At 43.8% G+C, this 13,065-nt stretch overlaps 2 protein-coding genes across 2 annotated transcripts in view; one reads left to right on the forward strand and one right to left on the reverse strand.

Annotated features, from left to right (window-relative positions):
• Positions 1–8,962, reverse strand: part of SDF4 (stromal cell derived factor 4) — an 11,528-nt gene extending 2,566 nt beyond the window's left edge. Inside the window, exons 1-6 of the mRNA XM_017825802.1 lie at positions 8,847–8,962; positions 7,478–7,843; positions 4,282–4,418; positions 3,755–3,868; positions 1,762–1,920; positions 389–564 (exon numbers count right to left, since the gene is read on the reverse strand). Coding sequence (XP_017681291.1) covers positions 389–564; positions 1,762–1,920; positions 3,755–3,868; positions 4,282–4,418; positions 7,478–7,785 — 894 coding nt within the window. The 5' untranslated portion in view covers positions 7,786–7,843; positions 8,847–8,962. The remainder of the gene's footprint in view (positions 1–388; positions 565–1,761; positions 1,921–3,754; positions 3,869–4,281; positions 4,419–7,477; positions 7,844–8,846) is intronic.
• A 392-nt stretch (positions 8,963–9,354) lies between these two features.
• On the forward strand, positions 9,355–12,598 carry B3GALT6 (beta-1,3-galactosyltransferase 6). Its single transcript, XM_017825803.1, has one exon. The coding sequence runs from the start codon at positions 9,355–9,357 to the stop codon at positions 10,372–10,374; it is 1,020 nt and encodes a 339-aa protein (XP_017681292.1). The 3' UTR covers positions 10,375–12,598.
• Positions 12,599–13,065: the final 467 nt, after the last annotated feature.

Below are 13,065 nucleotides of genomic sequence, written 5' to 3' on the forward strand. Positions count from 1 at the left end.
TTTTGCTGGGGGTTTTTTTTCCCCTCAAAAAGAATCTCTAGGTTGGCAGTTACTCCTTTTGCAACTGAAAGTCTGAGTCACAGTGCCTCTTTGCCCAGCTCACCTGAGGAAATCCGTGGCTGCTTTCAGGCACCCCAAAAAAAACACTCACCAGTGTGTTGTGTGTGACAAAAAAAACCCCTCAAAGCAAAGCCCTGAATAACAGTTTGGTTAAGAAAACTCCCCCTCCTCTTTCAGTAAAATCATAACAGCACCTGCAAACCCCACAGAGCACCATAACCCAGGGGGTTGTGCTATTAATTGGAATATTTTGGGATTTTGTGTTCTCTCCAGCTGTTTCAACGCTGTGTTTTAAAAGTGTTGGGGTTTAAATGATGAGGAAACTCACCTCCAGCTCTTCCATGGTGACAATCCCATCGTGGTTGGCATCAATGACCTCCTCAAACTCCTTCCTCCTGTCTTTTACCCAGTCATCATCAATGTCCTGAGCCTGCTGGTTCTCCACGGTGCCGACAGGTAAGGAGATGAACTCGGACAGGGTGAGCTTCTTATCTCCATCCTGATCTACAAAAGAACCACCACAGAACTCAGAAGTGTTTGCTTAATGCCCATTAAAAATGATAAAAGCTCCCTGGGACAGGCTGCCTGCTCTGAGCAGTCCTCACTGCACTCAGGTACCAACACTTCTGAATTAAAAAAATACAGTTTTCTTGGAAAACTCAACCATTTATTTCCACTTTTCTGAGTGGAAGTCACGACTGTGACAGGGCTGCTGGACTGGGGGAGTACAGAGCAGTCAATGCCCTCCTCATGAAACCTTCAAATCAATGTGTTTTATAATATTTAACGTTTCATATCAATGTGTTTTATAATATTTAACGTTTCATATCAATGTGTTTTATAGTATTTAATGCTCAGCAAACCTTTTCTACTATTGCTCCAATGACCCTGCAGCAGCAGAGCTCTGTGTGAAGCAGTGAAGAAGCAGAAGCTGAAGGAGTAGAAGCTGTTTTGGTTTGTATGAAGTACTCAGAGTATCTTTAATGTCCCTACTCAGAGCACCTTTAATGTTCCTACTCAGAGTACCTTTAATGTTTCTATTTAGAGCATTTTTAATGTTTCTACTCAGAGCATCTTTAATGTTCCTACTCAGAGCATCTTTAATGTTCCTACTCAGAGCATCTTTAATGTTCCTACTCAGAGCATCTTTAATGTTCCTACTCAGAGTATCCTCCTAATGTTCTGTTTTTTAACAACCAGAAACTCAACTTAGCCTTGAGATAAGCTGTTAACACAAATCCTGGAGTTATTTTTTTTACCTCATCATGTCAGAAGACAAGCAAACAAGATGTGCCAGAATCCCAGCCTGACCCCTGGCACTGCAATAACCACCCAATATTCCATCTGTGATGAGCTGTGGTTTCCTCTCTGTGAAAAATTTCCTCAGAAACATGATGGGAGTTAACTTGAGCAGCATGGGAGTTAACTTGAGCAGCATGGGAGTTAACTTGAGCAGCATGGGAGTTAACTTGAGCAGCATGGGAGTTAACTTGAGCAGAATGGGAGTTAACTTGAGCAGAATGGGAGTTAACTTGAGCAGAATGGGAGTTAACTTGAGCAGAATGGGAGTTAACTTGAGCAGAATGGGAGTTAATTTGGGCAGAATGGGAGTTAATTTGGGCAGAATGGGAGTTAATTTGCAGGGAAATGAACTGGTGTGCAGGGAAGCAGCTCCCAGGAAGCCCCTGGAAAATTCCATACCCAGATCCCGGATGATTTCTTTCACCATGAACTTCAGCATCCCCCTGCTGTGCTCTGGGTGCAGGAAGGACAGGAATTCCTCCTCGTTCAACAGCAGGTCAGGAGGGGGGTTGTCAGCCTGGTACCACCGATCCTTCAGGTTGTCTAAAACTTCCTGGGCTGCAAATTTAACCACATTTAAAGCCGTTGTCACATCCAATCTCATTTCAAACACACCTTGCCCTGACACTCAGTGGATGCTCCACGAGCCCAAACCCTCCCCATGTCTCAGTCACTTAACACAAAGGAAACATTTTTGCTGCAAAGAGCAAATGCAAGTCGAAGTTCCCGTGAATCAACAGAGAAATCAGCAGCAAAAAATCCTTTTACTTCTCTCTCCTTTCATTTCATCTCACAATCCCACTTCTTTCATCTCTCACACCGTGCACAAAACCACTGCAGTGAAGTTTTTTTCCTGACTCGAGCGAGAATCAGAATTTACCCCCCCCGGGTTTCTGCTAAAACCACACATCTGATTTGAAATCAAACCCACACGGCGTGAGCTTGGGCCTGAGCAGAGCCACAGGAAAAAGAGATACCTGCACAGGGGGTTCTTTGCCTCGTGTAGGCATTTTCTAAATGACACACTGGAAAAAACTCTGCCTGCAGCGCTCCCTGCTACCTGCAAATACCCTGAAACACAAGTCTGAAGTATTTGCTCTCAGTAAGTTTTCAAACACTCTGAGTGTTATTCATCACTCAGATATTTTTTAATATTCTTTTATTTAATAAATATTTTTTATTTAATAAAATAAATGTTTAAATTTCATTTAATAACTTTTTTATTTCATTTAATTGTCTTAAGTTACTCCTGAACGCTTTAACAATTTAAAACTTTACGAGTTCAAAACTTTAAAAACCTCCTGAAAGCCTTCAGATTATCATTTTTTAATTTAATTTAACAAACTGGCTTCAATAGCTCCTGAAGGCTTTTGGTTGCTGAGTTACAAGAGGAAAAACCAGCCCAACATCTACATTTGTTGAGCTGAGAGCTGGAATTTAGAGTGAAGTTTTCAGTGAATATTCCTGTGAAGAGTAAAGAAATCCTTCAGTCTTAATATGAAGATATTTAATAATCTTGGGCAAGTTTGTAACTGGCAAGTTTTAGTTATATCAAGGACACAGTTAACTCAGAATAATTTATGGTTTTCCAAGGTAGCCAGCCCCAAATGTGAGAAGTCCTAATTCAACTCCCCTTGCCTTAGTCTTCAATGAAATTAAAACTAAATTAAAACTGTCAATCACCAGCTAAAACTGTTGTTATCTGCATAAATTAATTCAAGTGGTGCCCCTAATTTTGGCCTGGCATCCAAAGTGTCCCGTGCTCCTGCTCAAGGCTCAGAACAGGCCTTAAGCTCTGAACATCCCTGTGGTTTTCATTAAACAGACCCTCCAAAAAAAAGCACTTTTATGCTGCTTTAGAGCCCAAGCCTCAGCTTTGCCTCTCAGCCCAGGAAGCTGCAGATCAGTAATTTGCTTTTCCCAAATAAGGCTGGGTAGCACAGGTAGAGAAGTGCTGCTGCAGACACTTTGCCTGACTCAGCAGATGTGTTATCTGATGAGCATTCCTGTAAACTGCACCCCAACCACACTGCCCAGGTGTTTTCCCTGCTCCCATTTGCATCTCAGTTGCTTTTTGATCAGTGGAAAGTGTCACATAAACCCCATTTTCAGTGACTAATTCCTGCAGGGAAAGGCAAAAGCTTCGTGTTTTAATGAATGGTAAATTTAAACACTTCTTGAATTAGGGAGCAGGGAGATTCCTGCTAAAGTTTGCCATTTTTATGGCACGTTCCAGCTGGAAAGAATGCAGGATTTCTGTTTTATGACTCCCACATCCTATATTTGTGTACAAGCAGAACAACCAAAGCATTCCTCTCCTATTAGGAACAGTTTTGACATTCAGGTTTTAGGAACATAACAGAAAAACCAACACACCCCAGTCTGCACTTACTTTCCTCATCTATTTTCAGCTCTTCGTTGTTTTTGATCTTCTCAGCAATTTCTTTTTCATTAAAGCCTTTACTTGCCAGGAATTTAATTTTATATTCATCCCAGGACACGTGGCCTGTGAGGAGGAGACAGATGTCAGGCATGAGGGTTAAAAATGATGAACTTGTGACTAAAAAACCAACTCATCCCAAAGCTTTTGGTCCAGCCCAAGCAGCAGACTGAGATTTATGAATGGCAAGATGAAAACTCTCACCTGATTCACTTTTCTTTTTGTCTGGGCTCTGTGGAAACAATCAGTGATGTCACTGTTGTCACCCCATCCCCACAGAGCCTCTTGTTCCAGTGCCCTGTGACCACAAGTGACACGACAGAGCAGTGAGCTCAGAGCCACAGGCTGGGGCACGGCCCCTTCCTTGGTGTGGGAATGAAAAACTTGGGATCCTGGGCAGCCCAGAGGGATTTGGGATGTTAGCACAGCACCTCTGAGTAGTTCTGGACACCAGGAGATGCAGGAATGGCTCCTCTTACCGTCCCCATCGGGGTCCACAGCTCGGAAGTGCATTTTGTTCTCTTCCACGGCCTCCTGGAAATGTTCATCCGTCTTTTCCATGATCCAGCGCTGCATCTCCTTGGCTCCAATCTTTTTATCATTATTTATATCCACCCTGGAGGAAGGGCAAAGCCTCTGTTACACCTCCAACTCTGAGACTTTTTCATTCTGAACACATTTAAAGGTTCTGCACATACACTTGTTCTCCACGAGCTTTCCAAGTTGGCTGGCTCTACTTTGTCCAAGATTTAAGGATTGAGGAGGGAAAGGTGCAATCTATTTTTAGATTCTAAATTAATTGCTTTATTCAGCAGGCTGAGAACATTTACAACCCTCTCTGAGAAGCTGCACATTGGTGGAACTGCAGAGTAACAAGCAGGAAGTGAGCAATTTATTGCCTAATTAAAGTAACTGCAACATTTGGTTGCCCCTCAGTGGAACCCATTCAGCCATCCTTCACTTCCCTGCAAATTAACTCATGTTTTGGTCAAGTTAACTCACATTCTGCTCAAGTCAACTCACATTTATGTTTCTGAGGCAATTTTTCACAGGGAGGAAACCACAGCTCATCACAAATGGAATATTGGCTCATTTCCTTTGGTTCAGAGCTGACAACTGCCAGCAGCTCCAGGCTTTCACTGATTGCAAACACTTCTCCTCCAAAGTTCTCTCAGCCAACAATTCCCTCTCCATTTGTCTTTCCAAGCCCTTTTCCCCTTTAATATTCCAAGCTCTCTCAGGTTTATTGCTGAGCTGCCTCCCTGTGTCTGCCCAGATCCCAAACAATGAAAACACAACATGAATAAACTTGTACTTTAAACTATTTTATAGTTTGTAGTACTTTTAAGTGGAATTAACCCTATTAAACCAAGGTTCCTCTGTTACACCTCCAACTCTGGGAACACGTCACAGCTGAGAGTTTTTAATTCTGAACACATTTAACACTTGTTCTCCACGAGGTTTCCAAGTTGTCTGGCTCTGCTTTGTCCAAGGATGTGCTTTTTTTCCTGACTAAAATCCATCAGGAAAAATCCAACCTGACAATCCCGTTTTCCTTAATGTCCCACCAATAACTGCTTTCCAATTCCATTAATGCTGATTTCATTCAGAACATAAAAACTACGGATGAAGAGCAAACACCAACTCACTCATTTGCCACTTTGGAGGGGTTTTTTTTTTGAGCACACCTTTAAATATTTATTCAAAACAGTTACAACTGAAAAGCCACCACTAACATTTGAGAGGCAAGGACCTATTTAAGGCACACCAAAACCACTCTGCTTCAATTGAAAAAACAAACCCCAAACATAATAAAAACCCCCCAGCTCGACTCTTGCTTTGTTATCTCTCTATCACTGAAGTGTTAGCACTGAAACTCAAGTTCTTAAATATGTGATTTGCCCTTAAATGTCAGCTAAATGTTAAAAGCTTGAGCCAAAGAACAGCCCCAGTCTTATAAAACCCAATAAAACTGTTCTGAGAGGGGTTTAAATATCATGCCAGGGCTATATTTAAATAGCAGTGTTGGTGACAAGAGCAAGAAGATGGTGATTTTGCACCCACCAGGTACAATAAAAATGAGACTAAACCAGAGCATTTCCCCCCCCTCAACATTTAACATTTGGTTTCCTTAGATCAAAGCTATCAAACTTTCTACTTCCAAGCTGTACTTTCCACCTAAATCACCCCAGAACTGCAGAGGGAGGGAACAAACATCCCATTTCTTGCTCATTTAGGTCACGAAAGCACACAGGTGGCACCTCTGAGTAAGAAACAAGTGGGCACTTTGCAGGATAACTGACTTTTTCCTACAGTAAGGGTTCTATTACACAGGGATAAAATAAAAATAAACCACTTGCAGCCCAGTTTCTCAAAAACAAGCCATGAAAAAAAAAATCAAGATTTTTGTGGCCACCTTCCAGAAGGTCCATTATCAAGAACCCACTTCCAGGTCTCACCCAGAGCCCCAAAAATGCCAATTTTTTTTTCGAGCCCATAAATCACTTCAGAGCTGGTTTGTGTTTCATCCAAAGAACGACACCAGGAAGCAAAACACAGAATTACCAAGTGTTTCAGTCACATGGAACTTGCCTGGAAAAAATCACAGGTTGGGGAGCAATTCTTTCGTGTCCCAGCTTTATTTTCACTAATCTTATTAGATAATAATTTATGCTTCGAATGGACTATTTTACCCTGTTTCATCCACTGAGGAATCTCACTGTATAAATTTTATTGATTAAAACCACGCTGTGTCTGTTGTCTTGGTGCCTTCCAACAGCAATTCCAGAACATCTGGAAGCCCAGGACTTTGGATTTTCACACAAGTTTCCCAGGATTTCTCTTTCAGCCTTTAGGAGAATGTCTAGAAAACAATCAGAGCCCCCACAATGATTCCCTACATTTTTAATCTGATCATCTGAGGGAAAGTAATTTTAAGGATCTGAATGGAATTGATCTTAAATCCAATTAATTTAAGCTTCCTAAGAAACCTCTTTCATAACAAACAGGCAGAAATTAAAGAGTTAGTAAATTGTCCTTCCCAAATTACTAACAATGTTTCCACTAAATGTAAAACAGCAAAGAAATCTTAATATTTTTACATATCCTACCAGTGAAGTGAGTGAATAACAGACATAATAAAGGATTCCAGCCTAAATTAAAATAAAACTCGTGGAATCAGCAGCATTGAGGGCACCAATGTAACTTGAGCTGCTCTAAGGAAATTAATCCTTCATTCAAAAATGCAAATAAAGCCAATTGTGCCACCTTGTGTCTAAAAACACACCCTGGGTTTGATCTCCAGCACAATAACTGACCTCCAAACACCTGACCCAGACCAAAAAGTGCTTTAGGAAAGGTCTTAAAGTAAATATTTTTAAACCAAGTAAAGAAATAGATGAACTTTTTTAGAAAGCTCTAAAAGAAAACTTTAATCTTTTCACCCTCACGTTTTGTTCTCTTTTTCTGAATTGTGAGGAACTGCCTTTGTTAACACTTATATTTCATTAGGCTGGCCTGTGGATTGCTGAATTCCTGGGGTTTTAACACCTTCAAAACACAAACACAGCACTTAAAGGGTGAGGTTTTCCCCCCTTCATCGTTGTCATTTGTCAATATTACAGGAAACCACCCCAATTTTTGCTCTTTCCCTGCCCTTGGCACCGTCCGACTTACTTTGAAAAAATGACCATCAGCTTCTTCCTGTTTCTTCTGGGCTCTGAATCTTCCTCAAACTCTTCCATCTCTTTCCCCAGGAACACCTCCTGATGGAATTCTTTGTTCAGGTGCCCGTCCATCTCCATTTTGACCCCGTTCAGGTGGTCTGGGGGCAGGATCTCGTTCTCATCCTTCCCATCAGCCGCTTTCTCCTTGAGCACAGAATTATTTGCAGGCCTGGCATAAACATCCATGAGGAGGAAGATGAAGAGGAGGGATAAATACAGAGAGCCCAGACTGCACAGGAAGGCTTGTCTCGACATCATTTTGTCCTTTTTTTAAATTCAAAATACTGGCTGATGAAATCACTGCGAGTTAAATGATCTAAAAACAAAAAGGAGAAAACATATAAATTAAATTCTGGAACATGAGGACACAAATAATATGAAATAATAAACACCTAAAATTCAGAAGAACCTACACACAACTGTAAATATATAAAAGTATAAAAAATACAAGTATAAAAAGTATAAAAGGATAAAAACTACACACAGGTATAAATATGTAAGCATAAAAAACCTACACAGAATATAAATATGTAAGTATAAAAACTACACAGAATATAAATATGTAAGTATAAAAAACTCCACGGAATATAAATATATGACTATAAAAACCTACACAGAATATAAATATATAAGTATAAAAAACTACACAGAATATAAATATATAAGTATAAAAAATCTACACAGAGACATAAATATACTACATCATAATATATGTGATATATATACACTATATAAATATATGTAATATATATACACTAAATAAATATATATAATATAGTATGTATAATATGTATACCATGTGTAGTAAAAACTACACGGAAGTATAAATTAGGAAGAACCTACACACAAATACACAAGTATTTGCTGTGAGAGAGTAAAAAAGAGCCCTTTAAATGACAAATACATGGAATTAAGGTGCTGGTTTTCAGCCGGCAGAGGACTTTGGAAGGGAACACCCTTCAAGACGCAGAAATAGCCACGGCAGCACAGCAATGTCCCAGAGATCCCAACACGACAGCTGTTTAGGAAGGGATTAAAGGTCTTTTTGGAGAGGGATGAGTGAGGGAAACGCGATTTGATACCAAGAGAAAGCGGAGCTGGAAACACGCAGGAAACAGCGGCAGGAAGCGCAACCCCGCGGCGGACCTGTCACAGAACCACAAAAATCACAGAATATCCTGCGATATGTGGGATAATCCAGGGAAAACGCCCCAAATCCAACAGCGCGAGCGTGGGAGAGCCCGAACCCCCCCCTCTCCCACAACCTCCCCACACGCCCCAAGCCCCGCGGGGCTGCGGGAGGAGCCGCCCGCACTCACCGGGGGAGCGCTCGGGAGGGAGGAGGACGCGGCCCCGAGCGCCGTGAGAGGCGCGGGGAGGCTCCGGGCGGGCCCGGCCGCCCCTCAGCCCCTCGCGGCCCCTCACGGGCCCCCGGGCGCTCTGAGGGAAGAGGAGGAGGGGGAGGAAGAGGAGGAGGAAGGAAGATGGCGGAACGACGTCACCGCGCAGCGTGAGGCCACGGTGGCCATGTTGGATGAGGGCGGCCGCCATGTTGGGTGAGGGCAGGAGCCACCTCCCCCTCAGAGGGGGCGGCACCGCCTAAAAGCGGCTCTTGAAAGAAACCTCTCCTAAGGCTCAGTTGGTGAGAAAGGGTAGAAAGCGAGGAGCAGCCATGAATCCCCCTGTGCGGGGCGCAGCGCGGTGAGCATCCCGCAAAGAATCTTGTCCCCTCGCGGCGGCCGTACGGACCCCCCCACATACACACCCCCCCGTTCCCGCCTAAACCGCGTGGGCGTGGCCGCGCTCCGTGAGGGGGCCGCGGCGGCCATGAAGGTGCTGCGGCGGCTGGGCCGGCACCGCACGGCGCTGGGGCTCGGCGGGCTGTCCCTGTGCGCCGCCGTGCTGCTCTACCTCGCCAAGTGCACCTCCGAGGGGCTGCGGCCGCTGCCCGCGCCCCCCGCCGCGCTGCCCCACAGCCGGCCGGGCCGCGGCGGCGCCCCGCCCGCCGCCCCCCGCGCCGAGGGCAGCGCCCTGGTGGCCGTGGTGGTGATGAGCGGCCCCAAGTACAGCGAGCGGCGCAGCATCATCCGCAGCACCTGGATGGCGGCGGGAGGGCGCTCCCAGCGCGGCCGCGTGTGGAGCCGCTTCGTGGTGGGCACGGCCGGGCTCGGGCAGGAGGAGCTGCGGAGCCTGGAGCTGGAGCAGAGCCGGCACCGCGACCTGCTGCTGCTGCCGGAGCTGCGCGACTCCTACGAGAACCTCACGGCCAAGGTGCTGGCCACCTACGTGTGGCTCGACCTGCACCTGGACTTCCAGTTCGCCCTCAAGGCTGACGACGACACCTTCGTGCGCCTGGACGTGCTGGTGGAGGAGCTCAAAGCCAAGGAGCCGCGGCGGCTCTACTGGGGCTTCTTCTCGGGCCGGGGCCGGGTGAAGTCGGGGGGGAAGTGGAAGGAGAGCGCCTGGGTGCTGTGTGACTATTACCTGCCCTACGCGCTGGGCGGCGGGTATGTCATCTCCGCCGACCTGGTGCGGTACCTGCGGCTCAGCAGCGACTACCTGAACATGTGGCAGAGCGAGGACGTGTCCCTGGGGGTCTGGCTGGCGCCCATCGACGTGAAGAGGGTGCACGACCCCCGCTTCGACACCGAGTACAAGTCGCGGGGCTGCAACAATAAGTACATAGTGACTCACAAGCAGAGCATCGAGGACATGCTGGAGAAGCACCAGACCCTGGCTAAGGAAGGGAAGCTCTGTAAGGAGGAGGTTAAGCTCCGGCTTTCCTACATGTACGACTGGGGGGTGCCCCCCTCGCAGTGCTGCCAGAGGAAGGATGGCATCCCGTGAAAAGCCTGAGGGAAGGGTGCTGATGGACTCACTGTCACCTGGGGAGAATCCCAGTAACCAGGGGTTACAAATTACTCTTTAAAAAAAAAAAAAGAGATTTTTGCACGACTCATTATGTCAATGAAACCCTGAAACTCCCCGAGAGAGCTGCTGACGTGGCAGGAGGGAGAGGTGTTTAAAAAAAACCACAGGATTAGGTGACAGAAAGCATGGAAAGGCTCCTGTGACAGGATTGAAGGCGAAATACGGATAGCAGAGAAAATATGGGGAGAGAAAAGTTGCTGGGAGATTTTTCCCAGGATTTATTTGCTAAAGATCAATGGCAGGCCTTTGTGCTGTTGATAAGGTTGTGAAAACAGAGCCTGCTGCTGTTTCCTGGCGAGGAAGAAGTGTCAGTTTGGGAAGAGCAAAAGAGCTGCAAGTCAGCTGCTGTTGCAGAGGGAACAGGGCTGGTTGTTGGCACGGGCAGGAAAAGGGACCAGTTTGACCTGGGATACCTGTGCTGGGGGAAGGGAGAGTGTTCCTGGCAAGGAATGGAGTTCTTAGACCTTCTGTGTAACTTGTCTCTAAGCTTTTTGCTGTTTTAAAGTCAACGTGTACATAAATTATTCTAAATTAAATCTGGCAGCTCCAGAGCTTTCAGAAAGGTGGGTGAGTTTGGTATTGGGCAGGTAGGGAATATATTCTCTTTTTTTTTTTGAGGGGCAGACAGTTCAGCAGAGCCTTCAGGGGTTGGTTCTCACACTGTGTGTGAGGAAGCATTTCCCTTCCAGCAGTAAATATCTCACACTGCTGCAAGGCATTGTAGAATTCAGATTTATATTGCTCTGGATTAGTTCTCATCTAAATTAGCAGTGGAAGTCCAAAAAACATTGCCCTCAGCTAAAAGAAATAAAGAGAAATAGGTTCCTCCACCCTGCAAACTCCTGTTTGAGAACCTTCTCTCTGTTTTCAGTGTAAAAAGTCACATTTAGGTGCCCAGAGCTGGACTGGGTGAATTCCCTCCTCCCCTCCAACAAGCACCTTGTGAAGGAACTCAAAATAGGAGGTGTGAATGAACTGCTCAAGTGACACAGCCATAAATGGGATATAATAGATGTATATAATATATAACACCCACAGGTATTTTTTTCCAGCTCCCAGAGAGCTCCCTCAGCTGCAGCTCTTTCAGTGCAGGCAGAGTTTTTTTTGCTTTTCTGTGTAAAAATGTTACATTTCTTTCTCTTTGAAGTGTCCTTTTTTTCCCCCAGGGACGCCCTTAAGGACCAGTTTTACTGTTTGTTGCACTCTGCACTTTCACACCGTTTCTGTTCCAAAGCAAAACACAAAGGAAAAAAAAAAAAACCAACAAACAATATCTTTATTTTCACAACAAAATTAGCGATTCATACCAAAGGACTCAAGTATTGGGTTTTTTGTTCTTGTTGTTTTTTTTTTTTTTATTCTCATTTTAATAAAATTATCGAGGATTAAGAGAAGTGAAAATTCGAGGGAATCTTTGACTTCCTCCGAAAAACAAAGTGAAATTAAGGAAAAACTTAATTTATTACAGCATGTGGCCATCCTAATGCATGCTCAGGTACTGCCAGGCAACGTGCTTTTCCCAAGGGAGCCTCTTCCAAGCCAGGAATTTAACGAGATCAGAGGAGATTTCCCTGGATTTTAACTTTTTTTTCTTCTTTTTAAGTGTCTGTTTGCCACAGTGTTGTCTGTATATATGTGCTTCAATGCCTGTAATGTGAGTTATTTATTTGTAATTCCTGCCAAATGTGTTCTGTACAGGAAAAATAAGCTACTTAAATGGCATTTGAAACTTGAGGTGGTCCTGTGACATCCAGGAGAATTAGGGAATTTTTTAATGGCCAGGCCATGACTTCTGGGGCAGAACTGCAGATTCCTGGTTTCCCAGCTATTCCAAATATTCTGGGTTTTCTCCATTTCCACCCCACCACTGGATCCATGGAAACTGTTCCCAGTGTTGCTTTGACTCTCTCACTCCAAAAAAATAAAAAAAAAAGGGATTTTTCATGGCTGGGAAATGGAGAAATGTTGGATTTGCAGCTGAGCTTCCAGAACCTGGAAAACATCATGTGGACAAATATCCAGGAATTCTGGGGATTGTTTGATATTCCACCATCTGAGAGGTCTTTTCCAACCTAAAGGATCGTGGGAGGGCTGCAGCACTTGGATTTCAATCCCCAAACATTCCATAAATGAAAAAAAATAAAGATTTTTTATATATATATATATATATTTGGTCCTGGTTTAATTTTCCCTACTAAACATCCTTTTACTGGCAGATGCAGCACTTGGATTTCAATCCCCAAAAATTCCACAAATAAAAAAAAAATAAAGATTTTATATATATATATATTTGGTCGTGGTTTAACTTTCCCTACTAAAAATCCTCTTATTGGCAGATGCAGCACTTGGATTTCAATCCCCAAAAATTCCACAAATGAAAAAAAAATAAAGATTATACATATATTTATATAAAAATATATAAATAAATATAAATATATATATATAAATATATATAAAATATAATAAAAATATATATATTTGGTACTACTGGTTGAACTTTTCCTACTAAACATCCTTTTATTGCAGATGCAGCCCTTGGATTTCAATCCCCAAAAATTCCACAAATAAAAAAAAAAATAAAGATTTTATATATATATATATTTGGTC

The sequence above is a fragment of the Lepidothrix coronata genome, unplaced genomic scaffold, assembly GCF_001604755.1.
Source record: "Lepidothrix coronata isolate B3197 unplaced genomic scaffold, Lepidothrix_coronata-1.0 Scaffold122, whole genome shotgun sequence".
Classification (NCBI taxonomy): Eukaryota; Metazoa; Chordata; class Aves; order Passeriformes; family Pipridae; genus Lepidothrix; species Lepidothrix coronata.